We start from the raw sequence: 26488 nt of genomic DNA on the forward strand, positions 1-26488 counted from the left end.
CCCCCCCCCCCGCACTGAAACTCCTCCCTCCACCCCCACCTGGATCCCACGAGCACCTGCTCCACACAGGTCAGGGGAGAAGGGGTTGTAAGCACCAGGTAGGCCCACCTGCCAACATCCGATGGATGAAACTTCCGGGACCAGGACGGACCCCAGTGAGACAATGTCACCCACGCTGGGCCACTTCCCAGCGGGGGTCAAGGTAGGACCAACAGCACGCAGCATCCCCCTCAAAATCCTGCGGTCACAACAGAATGCACCTTCCTCCTCTCCCCACACCCCTCCTAGGACTTTCTCCTCTCTCGCTTTCTGTCCGTGCTATTTCTTTAGGTGCCCTTCCTGTCACGTGAATAGTCACGTCATCTTCTGTCAATGTGCCTCCCCCACTGCGCCTCTGAGATCCCCCTCCCCCACTCCCGCCCCTGAGAGCCCCTTGGGGTGGAAGTGAGTCTCATCTGGTGGCCAGTCCCTCCCCTCCACGAGTGCTGAGCACAAGAGGGTGTCCCACAGTGACAGCGGCCACACAGCCACAGGGACAGGGACACGGGGGACAGCGCCACCCACCACACGGAGAGAGTGCGTGCCACACAGTGTGCAGAGTTCCTCCGGACCTACTGTGCGCCTGCACACCCACCGGGCTGCCCTGTGACGGTCACGGGGACACCGTCCTCTGTACCGTTTGTACGAGGCTCTAGGGGCAAAGACACGATATGCAGAAAAAACTAAACATGTTTAAGACTCCAAGCCCAGTGACTTCTCCCCAAAACTCATGAATACCTCCCACTGACTGATGTCTGAAATACTTTAACTTCTGAACACTTTCTGTGGAACGTGCTGCTCTGCCCGGAACACAAACACGCCGAGACGTAGAAGCCTCTCTAATTCTGTTCTCTTCTCTTTTCACTTTGTCCTCCCCATAAAAAATAAGCAAAACATTTTTTTAACCTGGACTTTAGAAGTACAAACCTCTGGTTATAAAATAAATAAGTCACAGGGATGGAAAGTACAGAAGAGGGAATGTCATCAAAAGGGTTACCGTAACTGCGAGGTGCCGGCGCTGCTGGCCGCGGCGAGCCCGTCACCGCGGAGTGCTGAGCCCGGAGCTGTGCGCCGCACCCGATGGGGTGGGTGGGAAGGGACTTCCATTTGGAATGAAAAAGTGGATTAAAAAATTCCAAGCTAGAAAATCACTTGAATGATTAGAAATACTTAAATAAATAGACAACTCCATGAGTACTATTCTGGGTCAAAACATATTCGAATCTTTGCAATTTTTTAAAGATTTTATTTTTAAAGTAATCTCTACGTCCAACAAGGGGCTTGAACTCACAACCCCAAGATCAGGAGGCCCCAGAGGCGGGCACCTGTTGGGATGAGCAGGGGGTGCTGAATAGAAACCAATTCGACAATCAATTATATAAAAATTAAGGAAGTAATTAATTAAGAGACATAAAAAAAGAGTCACATGCTCTTTCAACTGAGCCCAGTGGGTGCCCCTTGAATCTTTGAATTTTATTCTTTGTGCCCCTTGATCAGTCGGGTTGGGAGAAGTGAAGGTAGTGCTGGACACAGGCCAGCTGCAGATCAGAGTGGACGCAGCTGGGCTTATGAATGTAGCACCTCATCCAGTACTTATCATAAGCTGTTCTTTGCTCATATTTGTGGGGTTTTGTAGCTACAAACGGAGAGGCGTGGTCTCTCGTGGCACTGCCACCTGAGAGTGTGGGTAGCGGAGCAGGTGTTCAGCAGAGGAGGGGCCGGGCGGCTCGTGGACACGGCAGGATGGTGCGGAGCAGACCCCATGTGCGGCCGCACCCGCCCGGCCCCCGGGGACGGGCATGAGCAGGAGGCAGAGGCCACCGGGAAGCCACAGCCCAGCCGAAGAGCCTGCAGCTCCTTCCAAGGGACTGGCTGGGTCACCTATGCTTTTCACATACATGTGGCGGAAAATTCCACCAGCCGAGGGGGAAGAAGCTACCAGAACTTATTCCCAATGGATAAGATGGGAAAACGGATTCATACCTTAAATGTACAACAAGCTATTGCAAATCGATGTGATCATTTTGAAAATAGGCCAAGAGTGAGAATAAGGGCTTCTCAGTAGCCAGAATGCGAGAAGGCGCTGGCCCTCACCGGTGGTTGGGGAAGAAAGGCGTGAGCAATGGTGAGCTAAGTCCTTTCCCTCCACAGGAGTGAGGCTAGTGTGGCCCGCGGTTGAACGCTCTTAGAAGAATCATCACACATTACCAAAAAGTGCGCGGACTTGTACGTCTTCCAGAAGTACCAAAAATATCTTCTCGGAGAATCGTATTACAGAAATACGCACAAAGATGTGTGGGATATTTATTGCCCTTCTTTTTATAGTGGAATAAAACAAATAACTGAAATTAAACAACCGACATGTCCATTAGTGGGGGAGCTTCCAGGGACGCTTGGATACATTACAGGACAGAGTTCCGGGGAACACTACGTATCCATTCAGAAAAGGACTCGAGTCCGCGGGCGATGGCCTGGAGAGGTGGCTGTGGCTTCTGGTGAAAACAGCAACGCCCAGAAAGGTCACGCAGCGCGGAGTCTGAGCGTGAGGGAGGCCGCAGGGCAGCCCTCAGGGGTCCGGCGGGGACTCCACGAGGGAAGGGGACGGTGGCGTCTCAGGCGACAGCCTCTCGGAGGGTCCAGCATCCGGAAAATCATGCTGTGGCTCAGCCCGAATGGTGAGGGTCTGGACTAGCACCTCACCGGGGGCGGGAAGGGATGGTGGTGAAACCTGCCACTTCGGGGTGATGGACGGAGGAACAGAGAAAGGACAAAAGTCCAATGTGGTCAGGTTTCCTACTGACGGGATGAGCGCTTCGTTTGTTCAGTAAATCACGAGGAAGGCTGACCCTGGGCGCAACAAGGTCCCTCCTCAGGAGACCCTGTGACACAGGAGCAAAACCTCCTGCGTCAGGCAGACAGGCCAACGGCTGAGAGCCCACGCAGTGCCGGGAGGAGGGCGCCGAACGCCGTGGACGCGGGGACAGGAAGCAGGGACGCGGCTCCGGCGGCTCCGGGCTGCAGGGAGGCACGGAATGTGGCTCGGAGGTGGATCCGCAGTGCGTGGCGGTGCCCTGGGAGCCACAAGGCGTGGGGTTGAGGCCCCGTGTGCAGCCAGGTGCCCACAGTGGCGCAGCCGTGTCCCCAGCGGCTGTGGCCTGGGGACAGAGCCCCGAGGGAGCAGGGGAGTTGGGCGCCACATGCTTTCCTGAGCCACGAGCTTCGGTGAGACTTTTCGGATGTAGGACGTGACCACTGGTGACCTCAGAAGTGCCCCCCGACGGGGTGTCAGCCTCTGTGGGAGCAGCCTGGCCACAGAAGACAGAGGAGCATGGCACCTGCTGATGGTCAGCAAAGTCAAGGGTGGAGGGACCTGATCCCAATGGAAGCCCAAGAGCCAGGTGAGAGGAGCAGATGGAACGTTCTAGACAGAAGGGATCTTCCTCCCTCACAGGGAAGTAATCTCTGAGATCACGATCCCCGGTGGGGCCTGGGGCAGGAATCGGACATGAGCTCCAGTCCTGCTGTGCCCAGCATGGCCAGTCCTGGCTGCTGCCACCCACCACCCCAGCAGCTGCTGCCAAGCAGGACCAAGGGGACGCAGCACGGCCCCACGGTTCGCAGCCAGGACACGGAGGTAGCCAGGAGCGTCCTGAAGGCAGACTTCTCTCTGGGGGGCCGGCTGGATGGGGCCGAGGCAGACATGAGGCAGGTGGGCATGGGTGTCCCCGCTTGCTGTGACCGAGGAGCTGGACACTGCTGAGGACGGTGACAGCCATGCGGACCTCCCCACGGGAAGCCCAGGCTACACGCACCGCTCCCCCCCCAGCCAGCCTTTGCGGCCGTGGGGGACGTGAGCTGACCACGCTGCTGTGTGATGTGTCACGGCCTGTGACACGGCTCTGGGCGCCCAAGTGGGGGCTGGGGTCCCTACCGGGCACGGCTGCTCAGGCGACTCCTGGCCCTTCACCCAAACACACTTCAGTTACTTAGGATCCGTTCCTCCCAGAGCGCTCGCAACGCTGTGTCCTCTGACCTCCCAGCACCCCGAGCTCTGCGTGGGAGCAAAGACACCGGCAAACACCCGGGGTGGCTCCTTGTCCAGGGCCGTGCCACTGCGGGACAGGAAGACCCTGGCCCCGGGGCTCGGCCCCAGGACCCGAGCCGCTGCCTCCGGCAACCCCGCATGGCGGACTCCCAGCTTGGCGCTTGGCCGTGGGACAGTGTGCGTTTGTGAATCTGTGCTCTCCGTGACCCGGCAGCCATTTAAGGGTCTTTTATTTACGAGAAACAGCACGAACACAGAGGAACCAGGGGATGAAGGTCTTGCTCTCAAAACCAACCGGCTGGTCTGTACGTAGTTAGTAAATGGCAATCCGCTGCCACACAGGAGAAGGCGTGGGGGACGCTGCCACAGTGGGTCCCCAGGAGCCCCTGCGACATGGGCTCCCCTTCACACCCCGAGGGGACGGGGCAGGGGGGGCCCTGCCAGCTCACCTCGACCCTGCCGTGACCAGGCAGGAGACTGGCGTTATTGGCGCCCCGCGGGCTGAGATGGACGGATTTCATTCCCCATCATACTTGTCTGCGGATACACCGGCCACGCGTCTCCGCACTGATCCTGGCCTGTTTTGAATGTTCATTCTTTCTTAGTATTTGTGAACAGCCCTTCCTAGATAGGAATGTTTCATTCTAGAACATAGTTCACTTGTTTTGTCCTTCTCTTTACTCTGTGGAACTTTTTCCACATTTCCAAGAAAGTTTGCCCAACATCCACGTGACCCTGAAGGGAATTGTGACGTTTTTATTTAGCGAGACTCAGCCAGTGTTTATGAAGCAACCATTCGGGCCAGGCACCGGGCCGGCTTCACCCGCCAGCCTCTCCCGGAGCCCCCTGGGCGCGGTGCCCCGTTTCCCGGCCCTCGTGCCCGGCTTCGATGCCGCATCTCCAGCCCTGATGAAATAAATGTTCGCTGGACTGAGGGAGGCCGTCCCGAGTCCCCGAGACGCACGCACGCACGTGCACACATGCACACACACGCACGCACACACACAGGCACGCACTCACTGATCTGGCCCTGGGTCGTTGGGGGGACTGTCCTCCGAAGCGGTGGACAGAGAGCACAGCTTCCCACCTGCACCGCGAGTGACACGTGTGCCCACAGCTCGGGTGTGGGGGGCGTCCCCCCCACCCGCCCTGGGGGACACGCACCACACCTGGAAAATGGAGGAAGGAAGGAAGCGCGTCTGGTGCCGCAGCCCCCATGTCAGGTTGTCCCGTGGAGGCTTTCCTTGGAGCCTGTCCGCCCAGAGGGACAAGCAGGAGTTTCTCGGATGAGAGAACCACGATCCACAGAGGACTGGCCACCTGCCCCCGAGACCGTGTCCGTGGAGACGGGCCGGGATGCTGTGACATGGACGGACGGCCCAGACGCGGCCAGTCCTCCCATCTGGGCAGCGGCCGGCTATGCGATCTCGCTCCCTGGCTGCGGCCCGCAAGGGAAACCCGGAGGCCGTCTGAAGGCCCCAGCAGCACTGCCCACGAGCCCTCGGCCGACGGCCCGGGTCTGCGAGCCAGGAGGGAGCAGCGACTCGATGCGGCTCCCTGAGATCCGACAACGTGTGTGACACTCCAGGCCCTGGGACTTCGACGCCTTCTCAGACTCGGGGACTCGGGCAGACAGCGGCAGGCAGGGACAGGAGGGGCAGCGAGCTGCTGCAGCGGATGGAGAGAGCCGTCCCGCCCCACGGTGGGCCGCTGTCACCGCAAGGCACCGCACCGACGAGGGCTCGGGCAGCGGCCCTGTGTGAAGCCTGCCTCTCTCACCGGCTGTGGCCAGCAGACCCCGAGTGCTGTGTTTCCAGATCCTCCTGCTTCTCCAGAAAAACCAGAAATGCTGAGTTGGACATAAAGCCCCCGGATCTGTAGGTGTTCGCTCCACGGATCAGGCACCGGAGAGCCGTTCTGGGCAAGAGTCCAGACCCTCCGGCACGGAGAGCCGCCCCACCCACGCCCTGCGCCCGGACCCTCGGACGCGGTGACAGTCCAGTGACAGCGAGCCCAGGGAACCCACTGTCAGTGCAGATGCAGCTTCTTTTCTTACCTTTTCACTGGTGGCCAAAAGAGCAATGGCGACTTTACCAAAAACGAAGGCGCCCGAAGTGGCGTTTCACCTAAGGCTCCGGAAGCAGTCACCGTCGCTGCTCGGCCGTCCCACACTTGGAAGTCAAGACCACGCTGCGACCGTAAACAATAGTGAAACACGGGCTCTGCCCCCCAGAAACCTGGGGGGTTCCGGGTGTCCCCACGGTCGTGATGGACAATATACCTAGGAAGCGGATTTTTATGGATATAACGTTGCGACGTCACCTGAACGTGAGTGACACCAACTGGAGTCGTTTTCTTAAAAGACATCACCTTCGTCTCCCTGGAGTCGCCTTTGAAATTTGGGTTTGGTTCCCGAGGGGTCACGAGGTCCCCGGCCCCCGAGTGGCCGTGGGGAGGCCGTCCCGGGGCTCCTGACAGCCGACCCCCATCCTGCGAGGTGGCCGCCCACCCCGACATGAAGTCGTGGGCGCCTGCAGACCTCCGTGGCCGCCCACGTGTTCGCAGGAAGCGGAGGCGTGTCCTGCCCGCGAGGGGGCGAGACAGCCCTGCGTGTGCGTCACAGAGTTCTGAGCTGTAAACAATTATTGGTCAGTCGTGATCAAACAGCGGAGCTGACCGAACCCTTAGCCCCGTGTAGTTCCTTCCCTCCCTCGTTCCTTCACTCGTGAAACCACAAAGCCCAGATGTCACCTGTCACCTGTCCCCATGCCTCAAGAATAGATGTGTTCTCTCTTCCCACAATCTTCTTCTCCTGCGTTCAGAGGCGGGGGGAGCGGACTCCTTGGGGGCGGAGCCAACGCCTTGCGGCCGGCTGCGCTCCTGCCGCTGCTGGCCGAGCCCTGCCCCTGCTCACACGGGCCGTGGGGTGCAGGGACTGCGTCCACGCAGGGCGCTCAGGGGTCCGCATGGGGCCCCCGTGTGCAGGTGTCTGAACCAGCAGCATCTCAGCACCTTGCTCTCCATGTGACGGCGTCAGGATGACGGGTTCCCGCCAAGGGCTCCTCTTAGGGGCATTGTCATTGCCAACCGCTGTTGCGCTGACTGCTCTTTCCTTAGGATTTTTTTAGGATTTGTTGCATTATTTTTAAAGTGTTAAGTCCCAAACCCGATGCAGAAGTTTACTAAATGTTCATGGGTGTCGCCCAGAAGGCTGACCTTCCGGGGTTCCCCAATGGTCCCGGACCAGCGTCTCACCCCAGTGAGTCCAGGGAGAGCAAGCGTGCTCCCCAACCCTCCAAGACTGCGGTGGCTTCGGCTCTCCTGTCCAGGGTGCCAGAAACCTCCTGCCTGCCCCCAGACTCCCGGCCTGCTGTGCCCTAGGAGAGGGCTTGATGTTGGTCAAGTCCATACCGCTTCTTCTGAAGACACGGCCGGTCCCCCTGCTCCCGTCCCACCACCGGGGACAGCCGTGCCCAGAGCCTCGCACAGGGGGCTGGTTTCCGGGGTTCTCCGAGGACCACGGAAAGCCCAGGGGGTCGCAGGCTCACCTGCCTGATGTCTATGCTCCGCGATTTCCTGCCACACACCGGAGCGTCTGTGCCCACCGCTCTGGGCTTGGATCCAGGGCACAGCTGGCAGAGAGCCGTGGTCGGTGAGGGATCCGAGAAGAGCATGACAATTAAAGGTCAACATTTAACTGGATGTGACGCAAAACTCTTCCGCCTTTTAGGGCCTGATGACAAGGAATCCATAAACAAAGCGAGGGTGTAGCCTCCCTCCGTTCCCGTCACAGTCAGGCCTGGCACATCACGCTTTTCTAATGAATCTCTAACTGTTTGTGTATGCCACCTACTTGAACTTACTCTCAAGTTTGCCACATAATTAGCCTCCAAATCTCATTTAAATGATCCTCAAATACACTCGTTTCTGGGGCGCCTGGGTGGCTCAGTCGGTTGGGCGTCCAACTTCAGCTCGGGTTATGATCTCGTGGTTCATGGGTTCCAGCCCTGCGCTGGGTTCAGCTCAGAGCCTGGAGCCCCTTCCTATTCTGTGTCTCTCTCTCTGCCCCTCCCCTGCTTGTGCTCTGTCTCCTTCTCTTAAAAATACATGAACATTAAAAACATATGCTCGTTTCCGTGCTGTCCTACACTCTGTCCCTGAGAAGTGAGTGGACGGCTCGGCCCCCGGGTCACCGTGTCGCACTCTGCACCATGGCCCCAGGTGGAGGGGGCACAGCTTCCCCCTCATGTCCTTTTTTGCCCAGATAATTCCTGTTCTCTCTCACCCCGCTGGCCCCAAGCGTCCACTCACCGAGCACACGTGCGTCCCGGGGTCAGTCAAGGCGAAGAGGCCGCGGGCATGGCCGCCTGCCCTGAGGGAGGCCTGCTGGTTACAGTCCTGGCCGGGGAAGGTCCGGAAGGGAGAGGACAGGTGGGGGCAGACAGACCAGGGCTGTTGCACCTGCTTTATTTGCCAAATTTTTCCTCGTTTCCATCCTGTGAGGTTGGAGACCTAAGACTGAAACCTCTGCAGACTGTGAGGCCTGAGCTGGACACCCAGCGCCCCAGGAAACAACTCTTATCTGCAAGAGTATTTATTCTAAACACAATTCAGGGTGACAACGTGTAACCCCTGACCCTTGCCAGTCTGTACGGGTGGGTGTTTATGAGCCGAGACTTCCAGGCGTCGGAGGGGGTCAGGGAGGCGGTGTCCCTCAGGCCTCGGGGAGGGGGGGGGCGAGACTTCAGGGAACAGAAGTGCTCGGACACCACGGGCACAGCTGATGTGCACGCCGATGTGGCCGGGCTGGTGTCTGCTCCTCGGTGGCGTCCCCTGACCTTGTCACCTGCCACTCCACTGGCTAACTGACCCCACTTCCGCGGCGGCCACTCCTGACGGTGCTAATGAGCAGTGAAAGGAGACGGTGCTGAGCAGCGGGCGGTGAAGGATGGGCCTGGCTAGTTGACAAAACGGGTCATTGCTTCCTGAATAACTGAGGGGCATCTCTGGGAGAGGAGGCTCAGGGCTCAGCTTCCATCCCGCCAGAGCGGAGCTGTGCGCCGGGGAGGCGGCGACCCCGTCCTGCCCAGGTCACCGGTGTGCGGAGCGCGGGGCGGCCAGCAGGGAGCTCCCCCGGGGCCGGGCCTGCGCCCTCCCTGGGGCTCGCCGCGGCCTGACAGCAGCCTCTATGAGGTGCTGATGCCGTCAGTGTCCCACCGTGTTTGCGGGGCTCACCCTGAAGACCGTGTGCGCTCCGTGGGCGGGCGACCAGGGAGCCTGGGGTCACACAGCAGCCCTCAGCCAGGGCGAGGTGCCCGCGTCCTAAAGTAGCCCCTCACTCTTCAGCCAGTCAGGGTGGTAGCTCGCGTTGGCTCCAAGGTAATTGTCTTACGTTTGAGACTTTTCTCTGAGAATAAAACCACTTAAAATTCCTAAGGGAAACCTCCCCTTTTCTTAAAAATGAGCACTCCTGATAAGGTTCTGCTCTCTGAGACTCTGCTTTCCAGACGTGGGGTGCTGGCAGGGTCGGGGAGCACGGTGACGTGCTGATGGCAGGGCTGCTGCGGCTCGCGGGCCCAGGGAGGGGCCGACCTGAGACTCCAGGGGGCGTGGCCTCAGCGTGAGGGCTCCTGAGGGCAGGCCTCGGAGGTGGGGGGGGGCGGGGTCCGCGGGCTCCAGGGCCACCCGCCTCGGGGCCCGCGGGGGACACGGGAGCAGGCGCGAGCCGCGCCTTCGGCCACACGCTTGGAGGCGTGAGATTCAGGACACGGACGCGCTCCTCGGACCTTGGGTGACACATCGCATGCTTTCCGCTGAACCTGAACCTTCGCGGCACTCGGTGCATGAAAACCCACAGCCGTTTCGAGCTCTTCAGGTCGGGGTCACAGGCTGAAGGGGAAAGCAGGGGCCCCCAGGTGCGTGGTGCTTCCCGCACATGTGCTAAATCACCCCGGGCGCCCCGACAGCGTGCGGAACATGCCATCGAGCCCTGGAACTCAAGCAGGATCCGCGCCGGGACAGACTCGGACAAGGAGGGCGCTCGATGGCCCCACGTGGGCCCAGGCGGGTGGGGTTTAATCAGTGAGAGGCGTACAGTTGTGTGGCTCTGCATGTGACATGTGATTGGTGGCAGACTTCGCTTCTTCGAAGGAAATAAGATGATCCTTCTATATGTAAAATACAGATGAAGAATTTAAATGTAAAAAAACTAAAATACGCCTTATACAACTATATGAGCAATTAGCAAAGGAGTTCGAGTTTTTCCATTTAATACCCACAGAGGGATGCCAGCCTCACCCCCTTCAGGGACAGGGTCTGTCCTAGGCGATGGCCAGCGGATTCTACGGGCGGGTTTTCCCATCAGCAGCTGCAGAGCCTGACTGTCAAGACGGAGGGTGAGCGGCCCACTTGCTCGTGGAGGGAGCCCTCCTCGGGCGCCCTGGAGGCACCCCCAAGCCCACAGACCCCGGGGTCCTTGCACGTCCTGTTCACTCTGCCTGGGGTACGAGCACCCCACCCACTTTTAACTGGAACCCAACAGTTAACCTTTACAACCCAGATCAAATTCCACCGCTCTCCAGAAAGCGCCCCCAGAATGGGTTGAAAGCAGTGCATCCAACTTCCCCGTCCCCAGTGAGGGCGGCTTTCAGGTTGTCTGCTCAGTTTTGAATTTCCTAAAGAGTAGAATTTCACCCCGTTATCACCACATCCCCAGTCCTTCCACAGGTGCACAAGGTGCGGGAGGTGGCATTTCTGCAGAACGTGACCTGGTACGTTCTCCACCACCTTCCAGAGCATCGGCACTCTTGCTCCATGTCTCACGGGCCCCACCTGCCCTGCTAACACCCCACAGGGCTGGGCACAGCCTGCCTGCCCTCGGGGTCCCGCGCCCCGTGCCTGGGCTGTGATGCCAGACGGAGGGCAGGAAGGTGGGCACACACAGCCTGCGTCATGCTGATCTTCCTTGAAAGGTTCCTCACGTCCATCTTCTTGCATCTCTCTTCCCTGGAAAACCGCATTCCTGGAGGGAATGGCACCTCACGGGCCGACATCAAGGGCCCCTTCTCTGGGCACCATCCATCTCTGCTGACCCCCCTCGCTCCCGCCACACCCTCTCCCCGCCCCCGCCGCTAAATCAATTGTTTTCTACAGTACACTTGAGACCCCCAGCCCCCATGCCAAAAATAGGCAGCAGGGACCCTTCTCGGGGTCCGCACTCCCCGCGGCCACAGCCCCCAGCCCCTGGGGAGCACGCGGCCCCTTCGCCGGTGCCCGTCGTGACGGCCGGCTGCTGGGAAGCACACCCACTCGCTCCTTCACTCTCTCACCGACGCCTGGGCTTCTGGGGTCTCCATCCAGCTCAAACACGCTCTGTTCGTTTAGCGCTGCTCGGACGGTCTGAGGTCCCGCAGAGTTCCGCGCCAAGCCCTTCCCAGCGACACGCCTCGCGCCGGCTGCTCGCTTTCTCGGATCCGAGTTTTACTGAACCTGGCACAATCCTACACACGCACACACGCGTCTTCCGTTAAAAGACATGGCGCTCGTTAAATGAGCTGTGTTTTTATCATGTGGTTCTCATGTGCTGCTGTACTCGGCTCACGGAATGAACAAGGGGCGGTCGGCTGAACAGTGACTCTGGAGCAGGTGTCCCGTGGCCTCAGTGCCACGTCCACGGAGAGCGGCGCCTCGCCAGCAGCTGCTGGGAACGGCAGATCTCATGGGAGGCTGACGGGCACGTTCGCCTACGACCCTCCTGCGCCCCACCGGCACCCCCTCGTCCTAAATTGCAGGGGAAGTGGCCTGTGCATGGGGACACTTTGTGCCCCATCCTTCTGCCTCCAGGACCTCACAGAGGGGGACTGAGACGCCCCGTCCTCGTGATCAGAGGGGCTGCTGGCCTCACCGCTCTCCTCCGCTCGGCCCCTCAGTTCTGTTGAGCGAAATTCTCCTACTGCGCAGCCTCGCCGTGTATGTTATCCAGACATGGAAGGGCCTGGGGTCCCAGTCAGCCCCGCACGCCCACCCAGCCAGCACTGGTCCCTTGGCTGGAAAATGACGTGCAGGGGCACCGGGGGGCTCTTGGTTAAGCGTCCAAATTCGGCTCAGGTCATGATCTCACAGTTCATGGGTTCAAGCCCTGTGTTAGGCTCTGTGCTGACAGCTTGAAGCCTGAGCCTGCTTTAGATTCCGTGTCTCCCTCTCTCTGTGCTGCTTCGTAACTTGTGTTCTCTCTCAATCTCTCTCTCAAAACTAAATAAATATTAAAAAAAAAAAAAAAGACGCTGTGCAGAGACAGGTGGCTTGGATTCAGGGCCCTGAACCAAAGCTCCTGGTTTGATGGTCTTGGCCAGTCTCATCTATGAAATAGATGTAAAGACACGTTTCTTAGAAAATTGTGAGGATCAGACATGGTAGTACACGAAAATGCTCTGTGATCTTTGACCTGTGAGACGGGCTCGATACTATGAGCAAAGGGCCATGTCCCTGAAAAGTGTCCTACCGATTCACACCAGTGTGGACGGTTCACCCGGAACTAGATGACACCGTGTCAGCCCCTGGCGTAGATGCGTCCCGCTGCACTTACGTCCTCCTGTCTTACCTGTGTGACCAGATCAAACTGTGGGTTCCGAGGAGATTCCGACCACACGCACGGACCTTCCTGCAAACATAACGGCTCTCGGGCTGTGGGTACAAAGTGCAACTTGGAATCAGCCCAGGGGCGTCCCCATCGGTCCCTGAGAAGGACAGACAGGCTGCCCCTGGAGCCTCATCAAAGCTGCCCCCTCACAGAGTGTGGGCCTCCCGCTCTAGCGTCCCCTGCAAGGTCAAGGTCGGCTTTGTTTTATTAAGTGACCCAGACCCCCGGTGCTTCCCCCCACGCCCCATGTCGCTGTCCCAGAGGGTTGCCCCGAGCCACTGAAATGCCTGTGTCCGGCCACGTGCACTGCTGACTGAGCTGACCGCCGCTCCTCTCTCCGCAGATGGAGGTGGACACCGAGGAGAAGCGTCATCGCACACGGTCCAAAGGGGTTCGAGGTACGTCTGCACTTCCCCAAGCCCTGGAGGCCCCGCTGCGGGTGCCCCTCGCCTGCAGAGCTGTGTGGGAGGTTCGCTCAGACCCCTGCTCCGGCACCGCCCTCTGGGCGGCTTTCTGCGGGAGCAGGGCCGTGGGGTGGCCGTGACGCGCTGTCGCTTCCATCTCTCCGCAGTTCCCGTGGAGCCGGCCATCCAGGAGCTCTTCAGGTCAGTGCCCTGTGGGCAGAATGGACCCCACCAGCAACTTAGAAAACCCGCGCCTTTCAGTGGGCAGCCCCCCCCCCCGCCCCGGGTTCGGCGCGGGTCCTGCCCCGCCGCTGTCCCAGAGGCTCCTCTCCTGAGCCTCGCCCCTAACGTTCCCTCCTTCCAGACTCTGCCGTCTCTGTGTCTGTGTGTGGGTCCCCCCCGGCCCCCTGTGCCGCGAAGCCCTCGGTCTCACTCCCGCGGCGCGGCCCCCGGGTAATCGCCTCTTTCCTGTTGCAGCTGTCCCACACCCGGCTGTGACGGCAGCGGTCATGTCAGCGGCAAATACGCAAGACACAGAAGGTAACGGCTGCCCTTTTCCCTACATCTGGTCTACAGCGGCTCGCTTAGGGACGCAGACCCCAGGACGAAAACGAGTGAGGGTGCTCTTGGAAAACAGCAAGTGCTGTCTCTTCCTCCCCTCCTCCGATGTGACCTCAGCCTCTGGTTTCTCGGGCAGGGTCTCAGACGGGGGGCAGAATTTATGATAAAACATAAGATGACACAAATTAAGAACAGCCTTAAACTCATTTTCCCTCACGCACACAGCCGCCTGCTAAGAGGCCCCCCCGCTTCCCTGAGGCCGCTTGTTTGTCCCTGCCCGCCTGCGCAGTCTGGTAGCTGCAGGGCGGCAAGTCACGGACGGTAAATTAAAGTGTGACCTTCCTGATCTTTCCGCAGGAACTCAGCTTCCATAATTTAGCCGTCTGTCTTGGGGAAGGCAGCCCAGGCGGGCACCGGGGCAGCTGCTGGGGAGGCTCCAGCAGATTAGGTCCAGGACAGATCACACTAAGGAGACTTTGGGGCTCATAATATAATGATTATATTGTCCTTGTAAATACTGGGGTTTAGGTCCGTGGCGGCGCTGGGTGTGAACCCCTCGGAGACCAGGTGGCTGGATGATTATTGCCAAAATCGCGTCGCAGCAGAATTGTGCTCCGCGTCGAGGGCTGAGAGCCATGAAGGGACCAATCTTTAGATTTACTTTCCCATAAGGAATCCCTTCCCTCTGATACTGACGCAGCTCTGCCTTTCAGTGGGAGGTTTCGGCCGCGAGGAGATGGAGATGTTTACAGGGTATAATAAATTTTTAGCTAATTCTTCACAAATGAGGTTGCGGGGACGAAGGTCAGTCATCCTAACGAATCATCAGGAAGGAGGCTCACGTAATGAGAGCTCAGCCCCTCGGCCAGGTGTGCCTGCCGCCCTCAGGGTGACCTGCCTTCAGTGCCTTACGTTTCATTTCCCTTTTCAGCTGAACATTAATTTATGGGTGAAATCAAGCAATTATTTTGATTGTCCTTCAGTAAAAATCACGGGAAAAATTACAAATTACTCCCCAAATCCCCACGCTAGCATTTAAGGAGAAGGGAAAGTTTTAATGAGCATCCATGATGAAATGGTTATCAGACTTCTCTACACACCAAAGGCCTGGCAGGTTATTTTTAAGGGAATTTGGTGATTTAAAACCCAGATTCAAATTTCGTATTATTATTGTTATTGCATGTTATAGTAAATTACTGAATGTACAAGTTAAATCGTTTATTTAAAGTATATTATTTTATAAAGGGGTATATATGTAAATTCTTAATCTAAAAAATTTTTTTTTAATTTTTTAATGTTTTATTTATTTTTGAGACAGAGCATGAGCGGGGGAGGATCAGAGAGAGAGGGAGACACAGAATCTGAAGCGGGCTCCAGGCTCTGAGCTGTCAGCACAGAGCCCAACGTGGGGCTCGAACCCACGAACGTGAGATCATGACCTGAGCCAAAGTCAGAGGCTTAACTGACTGAGCCACCCAGGCACCCCTAATCTAAAAATTTTTAAAACAGCATTGCTTATGTTTTCGATGAAAAACAAGTTAGCAAGGCATGAATGAAATCAAGGTTTTCCCTTATTCCTCTCTTGATTAGTCAATAGTTAAAATTTATCATACTGTTACTGGAAGAAATTATTTTACTTGGCTAAAAAGTTTGAATTAGGTGTTAGCTAGACATAATTCATCACCACGGTTTTTCAGGAAAAGCCATGAAGTTTCCAAAGAATCCTTTGAAACACATTCTTACCAAGGTACATCAAGTGGTGCCTCCCGTGTCCCTGCGTGCGTGATGTGCGCGTGCACACCTGCCTGTGAGGTCTCCCTCTCTGCCCGCCCGGAACTATGGCGCTTGGCTTGGGGGTGGCCTCATGACTGCCGGGCTTCATTTTCCTTTGGGACACGACGCGGGTGTGACACGAATCTTCAGGAGTGAAAGGCTGGCACTTAGAGAAGGGTCACAGAAGCATCCAATTTTAGACAAATGTTCAACCCATTTTTTAATAGAATTTAAAATAATGTCATAATTTTTATCATGAGTCATAATCTACATAATCATGAGAATCTCTAGTAGTTTCGCAGAGATAGTTAATGTGGTGGCGCTGGACAAAGGACTTTTCTCCAGCATGAGACTCAGGCTCTGATTCCCCCGGCGCAACCGGTCAGCGAGGGCATTGCACAAATTATTTAACATTTACGGACTTCAATTTCCTCAGTTGTAGAATGAGATACTTATAGACTCTGTAACGTAAAACTAATTACCATTGAAAATTCATGTGACCAGAGAAGCCGCCTATATCGATGAAGCTGGCTTATTTTTGATGTCTATATGTACTCAATAACTTCCTACTGCGCTGTGCCGTGACCCTCACGGCACGGCCACCGCCTGTCCCCGTGGGGCACTGCTACAGCATCGCCGAGCGTGTTCCCTGCGCCTTTCATCCCGTGACCGACTCCTTCCGTACCCGTGTCTCCTCCTTCCCTGCGCCCGTTCCCCCACTCCCCACCCTGCCCCTGCGCCCGTTCCCCCCACTCCCCACCCCGCCCCTCTGGCGGCCACCGGTTCCTCCTCCGTGTGTAGAGGTCTGATTCTGCTTTTCGTTTGCTCATTCATTTGCTTTGTTTTCTAGATCCCACTTATGATATTTGCCCATTGTCTGACTTGTTTTACTTAGCATAATACCTTCTTATTTGTGGCTGAATAATATTCACATATAATCACCACATAGTCCTTCTCCACTCGCCTACCGATGGACGCTTGGGCTGCCGTCCACATCTTGGTGGTTATGGCTAATGCTGCGGTGAACACCGGGGTGCATGTGCCTTTTCAAATCAGTGTTTTCGTTCTCTTCGGGTAAGTATCCAGGAGTGGAATTCCTGAATCACATAGTCGTTCAATTTTCAGTTTTCCGAGGAACCTCCACACCGTTCTCCAGAGCAGCTGTGCCAGGGCGCATGCCACCAACAGTGCACGAGGGTTCTGTCCCCACCTCGTCGCCAACACTTGTTGCTTGCATTGCTGGTTTTAGCCGTTTCTGACAGATATGAAGATATGAGGTGATATCTCATTGTAGTTTTTGATTTGCATTCGCTAATGATTATATATACTAGTAATTTTGAACTAAGGGATGACATTTGAATTTCTTAAACGGAAAAGGTGTTTCTTGCAGTAGATAAGACTCATGTGCACATTAACATCTTGTGGCTGGTGCTATTTCAAATCTGTAACATTTCAATTATTTCTGGTTTTAAAAGATTCCCCGCTACCCATGTCTCTGCCTCTGATAGCTGTTCATGTACACGAGTGCCCGCACGTGTCCCACAGTCTGGGTGTGGCCTTGACCTCGGCTGGTCCGTCCCAGCTCAGACCCAGCCTCTTCCCATGTGACAAGAGTGGTGGCGGGGGTCTTGGTTCTGATGAAATTACCCACGTTTGGTATTTTAGCAACACAGTATTCGGGGAATGTGTTTCCATTTTGTGAGGGATGTGACTTCACTTTATTTATATATCGTGTCTGGTCATAGTTAGGTAAGCAGCTATTTCAGCAGGTGGACAGATCTGTGTATATGAATTTGCAGAAAGTAATCTGAGGCAGGTGTGGGGATCTATACTGTGAGGTTGTTTTTAACTTTGGGACATTTGATCCCAAGTGGTGAAATGATGCCTACCAGGTAATCTTTATTTTTAGCATAAAAAATAAATCAATCAAAATCCCGTACCGTGACTTCACAGGGCACACGCAGTGCGGCCCGGTGGCCACCCGCCGCCGTGCTGTGCATGACTTCCGGGCAGCGGCGGAGATCGACAGTTACTCAGGGATGTGGTTGCAGCCTAGTAGAGGCAGGCTGCGGGTCTGTAAGAAATCGGGACCAGAGCCCAGGGGAGAACCAACCACCAGATAATACCCGTGAACGGAAACGATAATTTGAGAAAGGAATTTGCAACTTCAGAATCTGGTGGAAACGGGGGTGGAGCTCAAGGTACAGAATTTATTTTACTGCGTGGTGTACCTTACTTCAAACACCGTGTGCTTGAACAGAAGATCATCTGTTCGGGAGTGTTTTTTTTAAGGTTTTAAGATTATTTATTTTGAGGGTGGGGGGAGGGCAAAGAGAGGGAGGGAGAGAGAGAATACCAAGCCGGCTCTGTGCTGTCAGTGCAGAGCCCAATGTGGGGCTCGATCTCATGAACTGTGAGGTCATAACCTGAGCCAAATTGAGACGCTCAACTGCCCAAGCCCTGCAGGCGACCCCATGGGCATTTATTTATGTTCATGGGTCATAAACAGGCTGAAGTAGCTGATAAACACGTGTACAACTACACAATTAAAAGTTGAATCAAACATGTACATTAGGAGGAACATACTTTAAGCAGAAATGCAGGATGTATCAGGGACTTGAACAGAGTATTACTTTTTGTTCTGAGCCTTTTGGCAGCCAAAGAAAAAATGGAAAAAATGAAAGAGTTCCACTATCTGGGGAAGTGGTACATCAGTTCCTCAGCACCAAAGAGAAGCACGTTTGAATTGACATCTACTGACCTACAGGGATCCAGGCTTAGTCAACACCCTGTGCCCTGGAAGATGGACTGAGGACCACCCTCTCATGAAGCTAATCAGTATAACAAACGCTGATCTTCAGAAGCACCATCAGTATATGGACACATGGATCTGACTTCTGTTCTTCCTACCTGAGGTTTTGTGTTCCTACCGTAAAAGTGTGACAGACACACCACGGAGTTTGCAATCATGGCCAGAAATAATCCTCCTGTTATGAACCAGAGTCCTCACACCATCTCTTCCGTATGCAGCCTGACCGCTTCCTCTGGACTCACTGTCATGCAGCCTCACACGTGGCCCACTGAATTCTGCTCCCTGAGCAAATATGACTTTTATACTTACAGGTGGATAGAGACCTTCGTGGATCTCAAACATGGGTCCCACTGCAGGGCTTCTTTGTAGATGGTAAAACTCACTCTTTTTTTTTATGTTTATTCATTTTTGAGAGAAACGGAGAGTGAGCAGAGGGAGGAGCATAGAGAGGGAGACACAGAATCCGAGGCAGGCTCCAGGCTCTGAGCTGTCAGCCCAGAGCCTGATGTGGGGCTCGAACCCACATACCAGGAGATCACAACCTGAGCCCAAGTTGGATGCTCAACCACCTGAGCCCCCAGGCGCCCCAAGACTCACTCTAGGCCTCTATCTTAAGCGGGTTTTCCAAAGTCTTAGAGCCCGAGTTCAGGGAGGAGCTTCCTGAGCTCCCTCTGCTCTCCTCCCCAAGTGTGAGCATGTCAGATGGCCAGGGGTGAAAAACGACTGTTTTCCCACCTGCCCGCAGCTCTCTCTACAGTGGGTAGGCGGCAGGAGAAAATGCAATATATGGAAGCCACATGCTTGAAATTCAGGAAGGTACTGGCCCATGAATTTGTTGACAGGGAAGAGGCCAGGCCCTTGGTAAGCATGTAGATCCGCCCAAAGCCCGAGGCATGGTGTGAGCAGCGCCGCAGAGCAGGGCGTCCGCGGCTGCTGAGCCGGACCTGGAGCTGGCGGGGCTCCTCAGGCTGGAAGCCCCCCAAACCGAAGATGGACGCCTCAGGGAAGGGTGGGGACGCGGTGACCAGGAGCCTCCCACAGACTCTTGGTCTAAACTCTTTGTACCCGCTCAGCCACCTGCTAGATGTCGTTATGCATCCAGAGCTTTGTGTGAACTGATACCAAGAAGGCCCACGCATTTCTGCCAAAATCTACTTCTGAACATTTCACTAAGATTGAAGATTCTAGTTATATTCAGATTATGCCTATAATATAGATCTATGTTATATTCACAATTCTTGTTTTTTCTCCCCAAGTTGATATGAAATATTGTTTGTGTTAGAGTAAACTAATGTTTAGAAAGGGGTTTATCTCTATAAACCACATTTATTGCCAAAAGTATGGTCAATTTACTGTCTTAAAGTTTTTAGAGATTTCCCCAATACCAGTTAGAAATAGGACTAACAACAATTTATCAATATATGTTACAGATTAATACTAACCAATGGAGAGGAATGTGAATTTTAGCCTTTTGTGTAGTAGTTATACACATGCCAGAGCGTTGGGGAATTGTTGGATTTCCTTCTTTCTGAACCGCAGTTGTCGAGTGAGCCTCTGATGAGACAGACAGAGGCGGCTAGCCCCAACGTGGATTCCTGCCTCACTCATCTTCTGCTGTGTGACCTCTCCGGCTTTACTTCTGAAACTTAATGGATTTCATTTATATCCACCCTTCGCTTCAATTGTTAAAATTCCGTGTTTGTTGAGCATAAGGTTCTGATGGAATGTTTGACCTGAAATCGAGCCTCAGAGCCCACCCACTCGGCAAGTGACGAGACCCAGGTGATGGGCGTCCACACTATATTTAAATCCTCCCCAATTTAGAAAATTCAGAGTCAAGTCAATTGATCTTGAAACTTTAAAATTAAAAGCTCCAAATGGTAGCTTTTCTTTTTTATTAGAAAATTATTGGATTCTCTCTGGCTCATTTTGCACACTCCGCATTCAGATTCTTTCCCGTCTCCTACACCTCTGCACCAGCCAGCGTGATGGCCACGGCGGCAGCGCGGGTGAGTAATTGCCTGTCTTCACGGAAGCTTGTTCTGGAGCTCAAGTCGAGGGCTTGCTTCCTGATGTATGCATGCCTCATTTGGATTCTGCCAACAGCCTGGAGGCTGTATTATTCATGCCTTGACAGAGAGCACTCACTAAAAGCCTTGGAACAGAGCCAGGCACTGGCGAGGGATAGCGGAGCACACGGCAGTGTGCGACGGGGAAGAGCATCTATAACCCAAAGAGAAGAAGAATCAGGGAGGAAGGCAGAGAGAGAAACAGGGGCCCCTGCCCCTCCCTTTCACCGGTTTCACACTGATAGAAATTTCATTTGCATTAAAATAAAATACCCCAAAATAATTGCATTTTTTTTCTAACTACGTTTGGAAGTTTAACACAATTTTCCACATTTAATTGCAAAGCTGATTTTAATTAGTGAGGCCCTGCGTGTGAAAAATGAAGATTCACTTGGGTGCGTGGCACACACTGCAGTGTCTGCTGAATGCTCTAATTAATGCGTGGCGGCTCTGCCGCGGGGCGCCCTGCGGGACGCCCATGAACATTCCGCGCACGGAGCCAGCGAGCCAGCCTGCCGGCGGCTTTCTTCACGAACCCGCAAGAACCAAGGGCACCCCTCGTTCTCCAGGAGCCGTCCCCGCGTGCGGTCGCCGCATCCGTGAGCCCTGGGCGGGCCTCTCTTCCCCGTTCGTCCCTGGCATTACAGACCGGAAGTTAGGGCACATGTATTTAAATGTCAACTTGACAGCTTGCACGGTTGTACACGGGGCAAAAGCTGGAGGTCTAAGGACTTGTTTGTATGAGGTAGAATCAAAGCAAGTGGGGTCCCGCACGCGCAGCGCACAGCTTAGGATTAGTCATGTGTGTAAACGGACAAAATTCGGGCACCGTCCTTTCAGACCGAGGCGGCACTTAACCTTTGTTGTCACAATGCATCCTTTATTTCGAAGCAGAAGCCACGCAGCCCCCTGGCCATCCGCCCGGAGAAGCAGTCTGCGTGCGGCTTGCTGTGTGTCTGCCCAGACGGACGGGTCTCTGGCCGATGCCTGATTCGTTACGCATTTTAGAGCTCAGTGTGACTGAGTCAGTGTATCTAAATCTGAAAAACAAAACACGTAATACCTTTCAGGGCATGTTTTTGACGTTGACAAAATCTGATACTTGTTTCAAATAATTCCATGTCCACAGAGCAGGCACGTGGGCATCTTCAGGTAGTTAGGACATCCGGACGTCGGCCCGTGGGCACTCGGTCTGGTTCGGTCAAGTCTAGACCTGGCAATTACCATCTTGGTCTCATTGCTTGACTAGCAATTCAGATACGGGAACGCGGCTTTGAAACGCCGGCAGAGGGTTTATTCGTCAGAAACCTGTGGGACCGACAGGCATCGTCTTGGGTGCCCCCAGTTCCGTTCTGACCACTGTGGGCGTTGGGACTGTGGCAAATACACGGCAGCCGCTTGCTCGACGGGCTGGGCGACAGGCGGGTTGCTGAGGTGGCGAAGAAGGAGGTCTGGGGGCTGTGCCGCCGCGGGACCCACGGTGCACGTCCCCACATGAGTGCGCAGGCGGGGGCGGGGGCGGCTGGGGGTGGGGACCCCCCACCAGACTTCCGTGTGCGGGTGAGGATTCCAGCGCCCGGAATCTGTTTCACAAGGAACGATTTTGGAGGAGCCGCCCGGTGATCCGGTCCCTTAAACCCATGCTGGAGGGCAGTCCCCTGCGCCCACACGGTGAGGAGCGAGCGGGCACTCGCTTCTCCTCGGTCTCCGACCCTGCGTCAGAGGGTAGACCCCACAGAGCAGCGACACCCTCCCCTCCCCCTGCCTGGGCTGAGAGACGCAGGGAAGACGTGCTCGCTGGGCCGGCCCTGCCCTAGTTCAGCGCACCTGCCGGACAAGTTTCCGCGTAACTGAGTGCGCCGCCAGCTGTAGGACTGGGAGCCTGTGCGCAGGGCTTACAAGAGGCCGAATCAACCATCCCAGCGAAGCTGGAAACGAAGAGCCTCCCCAGGGGCTCGGCCCCACCACCGGCGCCTCTGTGGCAAAGCCCTCCCGCGCCGGCCTCACAGGACAGAAGACGCTGGAGGGGTCCCTTCGAGGACCTCGCAGGAAAACCAGGAGGAACGTTCTCAGAAGCCGCCAACACCATCCTCCGCTCCAGGGCTCCGTCTGGGTCCCGGCCACCCGCGAGCCCTCCCTGATCACCCTCCGGATGGCCAGGCCCCCCCCCCTGCCCCGAAGCTGGACGCTGGGTCAGTGCCCCTAAGGCAAGGTTTCTCCAAGTAGGTTTCTGTGACCGGGAACATCAGTGCCCCCTGGAAACTTCCTGGGAACCAGCACGTGCTCGGGCCCCCCTCCAGACCTGCTGGGTTAGACGCTGTGGAGGGCCCAGCAGGCTGGGATTCTGACGCTCCCAGAGTCTGAGAGCCGCTGCCCGGGAGAGGCTGGTCAGAGGGAGTCTGTGGGCTTCCCGTCTCCCCATCGAGAAGGGGTTCCTTCCGGGCGAGCATCTGGCAGGGACGGCATGAATCTGAAAGCCAAACCTACCCAGCTTGGGTTGGTAACAAACGCTGCTCCCGAAGCCGCCTCACGGGCCATCCTTGTCCCCATTCCTGGTAGGGGCGGCCCAGCGACGGCTCAGCCACAGACAGACAGGGGCAGAGTCAGGGACGGACAGACGGGGGCAGACACAAGGCTAGAACCTGGGGTCCCACCTTGCAGACTTCGGCCCCGCCTATGATGTGGTCCCTGCGTTTCACAGGAACTCACAGGAGCCATGCTCCCTTGGGGCCCCCATGACCTTGGCTCCTGAGGCCTCCCTGTGGCCGCGGAGGATGGATCGCAGCTGGGGCCAGCACTTTGCCCCAGCGGCGGAGCTAAGGAACGCGGGCCTGGTCGGGAAGGGGTCGGGGCTAAGCAGCCGGTCTCTCCAGGCTCAGCGTCGTCCTGCATTGGGACCCCCAGCGCCATCTCCGGGCCTCATGTCACACTCACAGGTGTGGTCCTGGGGCTCAGCGCTGCTCAGAGCCCCCTCAAGCCCTGCCCTGTGCGTGCGCCCGGGCCAGGACCTGGGTGTTTCTGCCCCATGACTGGGCCCCGAGCGGAGGGCGGCAGCCGGGAGCACGTGGGCAGGCAGGGCCCAGGCAGCCTGGCGCGGGGATGGGGGAGTGTGTGGAGCCCGCGAGGGTGCTGCCGTCCTGCACACGGAGGCCTGCCTGGGCCCGTGAGTCCCCGCTGAGCCCTTTCCGGCTTCACGATGGACCCTCAGGATAGACGCACCTTCCTCTCCCGCTAGGGGAGAGCGCTGCACTCCATTTGTATAATTTAACCAACTTTAAAAGATGCACTCATTGTAATTTAGTAGCCACTCTCCAGGCTGTGAATATTATCTAGTGCTATATTTGACATCGCCAGAGATACGCTTCACATACAAGTGGATGCATTTCCTGAAACTCTAGGGAGCGAGAGCAGGGAAGTGAGCATCTTGGAAGAAATTCCATTCGTAAATAATGCATAATGATTCAGTGACGCCTCGAAACGCCTCGTGAGCGCCCCAGCCCGTCCAGCGGCCTGTGAGGGGAGCGTCTGTTCCCCCCCCACCCCACCCCCGGGAGCAGGCAGGCAGGGCAGGGTGGAGGGGAGCAGGCCACAGCGGTGCCGCGTCCCCCTCCAGAAAGCCGGGAGCAGAGTGCAGGAGGCAGGGGTGCCTTCGGGGGAGCGGCCCGGACTGCAGGCCTGGAGCGGCGGTCTCCCCGGCGTTGTGCTCATTGGGGGCGTGGACGTGTCCGGTCCTGCTCATGGGCGCACCTGCCCTGTCACATGGAGAGCAGCTGCTTGGCACAGGGTCTAGGAACAGAGACTCCCTCCTGCTGGGGCCACACATGGGCACAGGCCCCTCCTCCTGTCTTCTCACTCCACCCCTCCTGGTGGGGGCACAGGGTGAGCGCACAGGGGTGGGCAGACGGCTGGGTGCAGACCGGGTTCTGTCTGAGGACAAGTGGCTAAAGGAGAGGGCCTTATGGGTAGAAGGCAGTGTGGTGGGACGGTGGCCGCCGAGAAGGGTCCTGGCCCGCAGACCTCGGGAACCTGCCACAGCCCTCGCCCGCCCCATGGGAAGCCCCCACGGGCCATGTGACAGTAACAGCGATATCGACAGGACTGCATGAGAAGCACCCTACAGTTTACAAGTCCTGGGCCTCGGGTGGCGGCAGTGGCCGCCGGGCAGCTCCGTGGTCCTGGGCTGCTGTCCGCACCCGGAAGGGCTTCTCTCCCCTCCAGCTCCAGCCCCGCCTGCCCGCCCAGCACAGAACCCGCACCGATGACCGCAAGGGGTTGCACGCGCTCAGAGAGCCCAACGGAGCAAACTTCCCCGAGGCGAGCGTGGCCTTTGTCAGAGACACTTCTTTTTATTTAATGTTTTTTATTTATTTTTGAGAGAGAGAGAGACAGTGTGAGCAGGGGAGGGTCAGAGAGAGAGGGAGGCACAGAATCCGAAGCAGACTCCAGGCTCTGAGCTGTCCGCACAGAGCCCGACGTGAGACTCGAACCCACAAACTGTGAGATCATGACCTGAGCCGAAGTCGGACGCCCATAGACTTTAATGCATTTTTCCTGCTTATTCAAATCCATCTCAGGATTTAAATTTGTATTTCTTTTTTTATTTTTACTGAACATTATAACATGAGCCTTTTCCTATATCAGTAAAGATATTTTTATTTTCATGGGTGACTTCCAACTCCACTCTTATTGCTAGAAATTATTTAGTTGTTTGAAACTTTTTCATGTCATAAATAGTATGTGATGAGCGTCTTTACGGATAGCATTTTGCGACCCTGATTCTCCGGGTGTGTTGTCGTGAGAAGTACAGGTCGGAGGAGAGAAACACAGAAGCTGTTCTTTTAAGTTTCTTTCCAGCAAAAGCCGTCTGTGTTCCCAGCAGCGGAAGGATGCAATGTTACCCCACTGCAGACAATAGGAGATATGATTGTTTCTAGAATACTTCCTTCGTATTAGAAAAAGAAGTTTATTGTTTATAAAATGATTCATTTTCAAAAGATTGATCATTATTTTCAACAATGCCTTTTCCGTAAATTCTGGACAATGGCATGCTTAGCTACGTAAGCCACGCCTTCTCCTGGCCCAAGAACAGCCTCCCTCAGCATCTGGGCGAGCCGGCCCCCAGGACGCCTCCTCCCTGCCACAGCCAAGGACCGTGTCCTCTGCAGCTGAAGGAGAGGCGGAGGGGCTGGGGCTTGGCCCCAGGCGGAAAAGGACGCTTGCCTTCTCCTCTCCGTCATGGTCGCCGGCTCACCCCTCCCTACCACCTGCCCAGCCTTGACCTCCTGCCCAGCATGGGATGCAGAAGAGGAGCCAGGTGACCAGAAACCAGAGCCCAAAGCACAAGTGTGTCTGTGCAGAGACAGAGCAGGTGAGAAAGGGGAAAGTCACCTTGACCTCCTGCAAGGCGCGTCCACCGCACACCTGTCCTCGCCTGGCTTTCTTGGCAGTGTCTTTCCTTGGAGTCCTTTTTCTGCCACCCTGGACGCAGCCCCAGGTGCCGGGCATCTCGTGTCCCCACCAGCCAGCGAGGGGGCAGAACCCCTCCATCAATGCCTCTGCATTTTAACTTGAAACTGGCACGTGCACCCAGACACAATCCCTTTGGTCTGTCACGTGTCTTTGTTATTTAATTTCAGGAAGATTAGAGAATCTTCTTGTCACCAGCTGTAATGCCATAGGACCGCAAGACCGCCACTTAAATTGTCCTGGCAACTGTTCAGGGAAGGGATAGGACGGGGCGTGAGCGTGGTCCCCTCCCTGCCCGGCGTCTCCATGCTTAGCACCGACAGTCATCTATACCCGCTAAATACTCAGAGTTGCAGGACGGCCCATTCACCGTGGCCCTGTCATTCCGTGCACTTGGATAAACTCTGGCCAGCCGTGTCCCTTCCAGATCGTGAGAGGTGATCTCGTGTGTGTGAGGCCGATCCTGGATTGCTCCTTCTTTGCCAGAGTCCGGCTCCAGCAGGGCCAGGGCTCCCCGAAGGGCGGACGGTGGCGGCGAGAGGCGGTGAGGCCTCGGCTTCTTTCGGACCACCAGGCAGGCATCTCTGCTCTGTCGGGTTTTGTGTCTTTATTTATAGATCAAGTGTTAGCATGGCATCAAAAAGTGGAATTTTTACTACGGATAAGTCTCAGGGATAAGCT

At 56.1% G+C, this 26488-nt stretch overlaps 1 protein-coding gene across 1 annotated transcript in view; it reads left to right on the top strand.

Annotated features, from left to right (window-relative positions):
* The window catches only part of MYT1L (myelin transcription factor 1 like), a 402906-nt gene that overhangs the window by 253723 nt on the left and 122695 nt on the right, over positions 1-26488 (top strand). The window contains exons 6-8 of the mRNA XM_029938368.1: positions 13066-13120; positions 13294-13327; positions 13604-13666. Coding sequence (XP_029794228.1) covers positions 13066-13120; positions 13294-13327; positions 13604-13666 — 152 coding nt within the window. The remainder of the gene's footprint in view (positions 1-13065; positions 13121-13293; positions 13328-13603; positions 13667-26488) is intronic.

Source organism: Suricata suricatta, chromosome 4, assembly GCF_006229205.1.
Source record: "Suricata suricatta isolate VVHF042 chromosome 4, meerkat_22Aug2017_6uvM2_HiC, whole genome shotgun sequence".
NCBI lineage: Eukaryota > Metazoa > Chordata > Mammalia > Carnivora > Herpestidae > Suricata > Suricata suricatta.